General features: G+C 57.5%; 1 protein-coding gene across 1 annotated transcript in view; it reads right to left on the bottom strand.

Annotated features, from left to right (window-relative positions):
• Nucleotides 1-329, bottom strand: part of COL18A1 (collagen type XVIII alpha 1 chain) — a 19,507-nt gene extending 19,178 nt beyond the window's left edge. The window contains 1 exon segment of the mRNA XM_031064980.1: nt 1-329. This exon segment is cut by the window's left edge and continues 1,664 nt beyond it. Within this exon segment, the coding sequence (XP_030920840.1) occupies nt 1-143 (143 nt within the window). The 5' untranslated portion in view covers nt 144-329.
• Nucleotides 330-1,596: the final 1,267 nt, after the last annotated feature.

The raw sequence follows: 1,596 nt of genomic DNA, 5'->3' as shown, positions 1-1,596 counted from the left end.
TGTGACTCTGGGATTCCCTCACTGGGTAGTGCTGGGCTTCCTGTGGTCTTCGTGCCGTCCCAAAGCCAGTCCAGGAGCTGTGTTTCGGAGCAGGAGAAGCAGCAAGCTAGGAGGAGCAGAAACCCCAAGCGAGGTGGGGCCATCGGAAAGGGAAAACGAGCTCCGTTGGTCCCGAGAGCGGAGCGGAGAGGCTGGAGGAAGGAAAGGAGGGAAGAGGCAGGAGTTCTGTCCCGGCCAGACTCTCGGAGCACTCACATCACTCTCTCCTCCCAAGCTCCGGCACTCGACCCTTCAAACCGGAGCAGAGCAGGGGGAGGAGTGGCCGGCCCTGCCAAGCCTTCCTCTCCCCAGCGCCAGCCTCCCGCTGCTGGCACAGCCCCTCGGGGACCCCGCCGCCCGTCTGGGGACTCACCTGAGCCCCCCAAAACCTCCGGCAGCCAAGCCAGCCTCCAGACCCACCCTATTGCCTGTCCCAGCAGCTGCTGCCAGATGTTTAACTCCTTCCTGCCCGCAAGATCCTAAATCGTCTCTCCCTGCTCGATGGCTCTGGTTAAATCACCAGCATACAGAGCTGTACAAGGTGGGGTCCTCACGGGCTGCCCAGCTTTGGTGGGACACCCCACTTCAGACCTCGGGAAAAGGTTATAATCTCAGAGCAAAACTGAACGAGGAGGGAAACAAATCCCAGAAAACATTTCCAACATTTCCACCGGCCGGAAACAAAACAAGTCCCCAAAGCCAAGTGTTTAAAGCCGCTTTCCCGGCTCGGTTACAGGGCCAGGACCCCCCAGGTGCTGTCGCAGGACGGCCAGGGGAGCACTGCAGCTTTCCTGCCCCCCCAGGCATCACGCGCCAGCAACGCCTCAAAGCCAGGTCTGAGCAATCACAAGTTTCCCAATCACAAGTTTTCCTGGAGCTCGGGATGAAAATCTTCCATGGGCAGTACTGGCACTCTCCCACGCCCCAAAAATTTTGATTGTTCTTTGCCTCTGCTTAAAAAAGTTACCCTCAAATCCACTTATCCAGCTCGGGTGACAGTGCCCCTCATTCCTAGGGATGGCCAAGCAGAGATGGAGCATTCCCAGGGCCTACACTACCATGGTGACACCAGGCAAGTCACCTCCATGGCTCAAGAAGTGTCCCTGAGACAGGGTTTTGATGGGGAGGTGACAATTTTGGCTCCCCTTGGCTGTGTGTGACCAGGAAGGTCAGTGTGCCATACCATGGTCCTACAGAGTACAGATCTCCACATGCCGGAGCTGATGCTACGGTTTAAAAATATTCAGGAAAATCACCGAGACGAATGCTCAGATGTTCATTTTGCTTTATGCAACATTTCCCACAGTACTTTTGAAGCAAAACAGGCGAGTTTTCCCCTGAAAATGGGAGCTGGCTGCTGCTGCCAGCAGCTCTCCCCGTGACCGATGCTGTTAGGGGCGCCTGCTGTGGAACAGCCCCCGCCAATCCGCACGGGACACGGGTTTGTCCAGATGGCAGAGCTTCCATATGGCCCCCTCCCGGAGCTCCAGCACCTCCATCAGCCTGGGGAAGGAGCCAGGTGCCTGCCAACCTTCTCTGGCGTGTCCTGACGGGCTT

The sequence above is a fragment of the Geospiza fortis genome, unplaced genomic scaffold (assembly GCF_000277835.1).
Source record: "Geospiza fortis unplaced genomic scaffold, GeoFor_1.0 scaffold474, whole genome shotgun sequence".
NCBI lineage: Eukaryota > Metazoa > Chordata > Aves > Passeriformes > Thraupidae > Geospiza > Geospiza fortis.
Note: the sequence above shows the minus strand (reverse complement) of the source record. Positions and strands in the feature narration are given on the sequence as shown.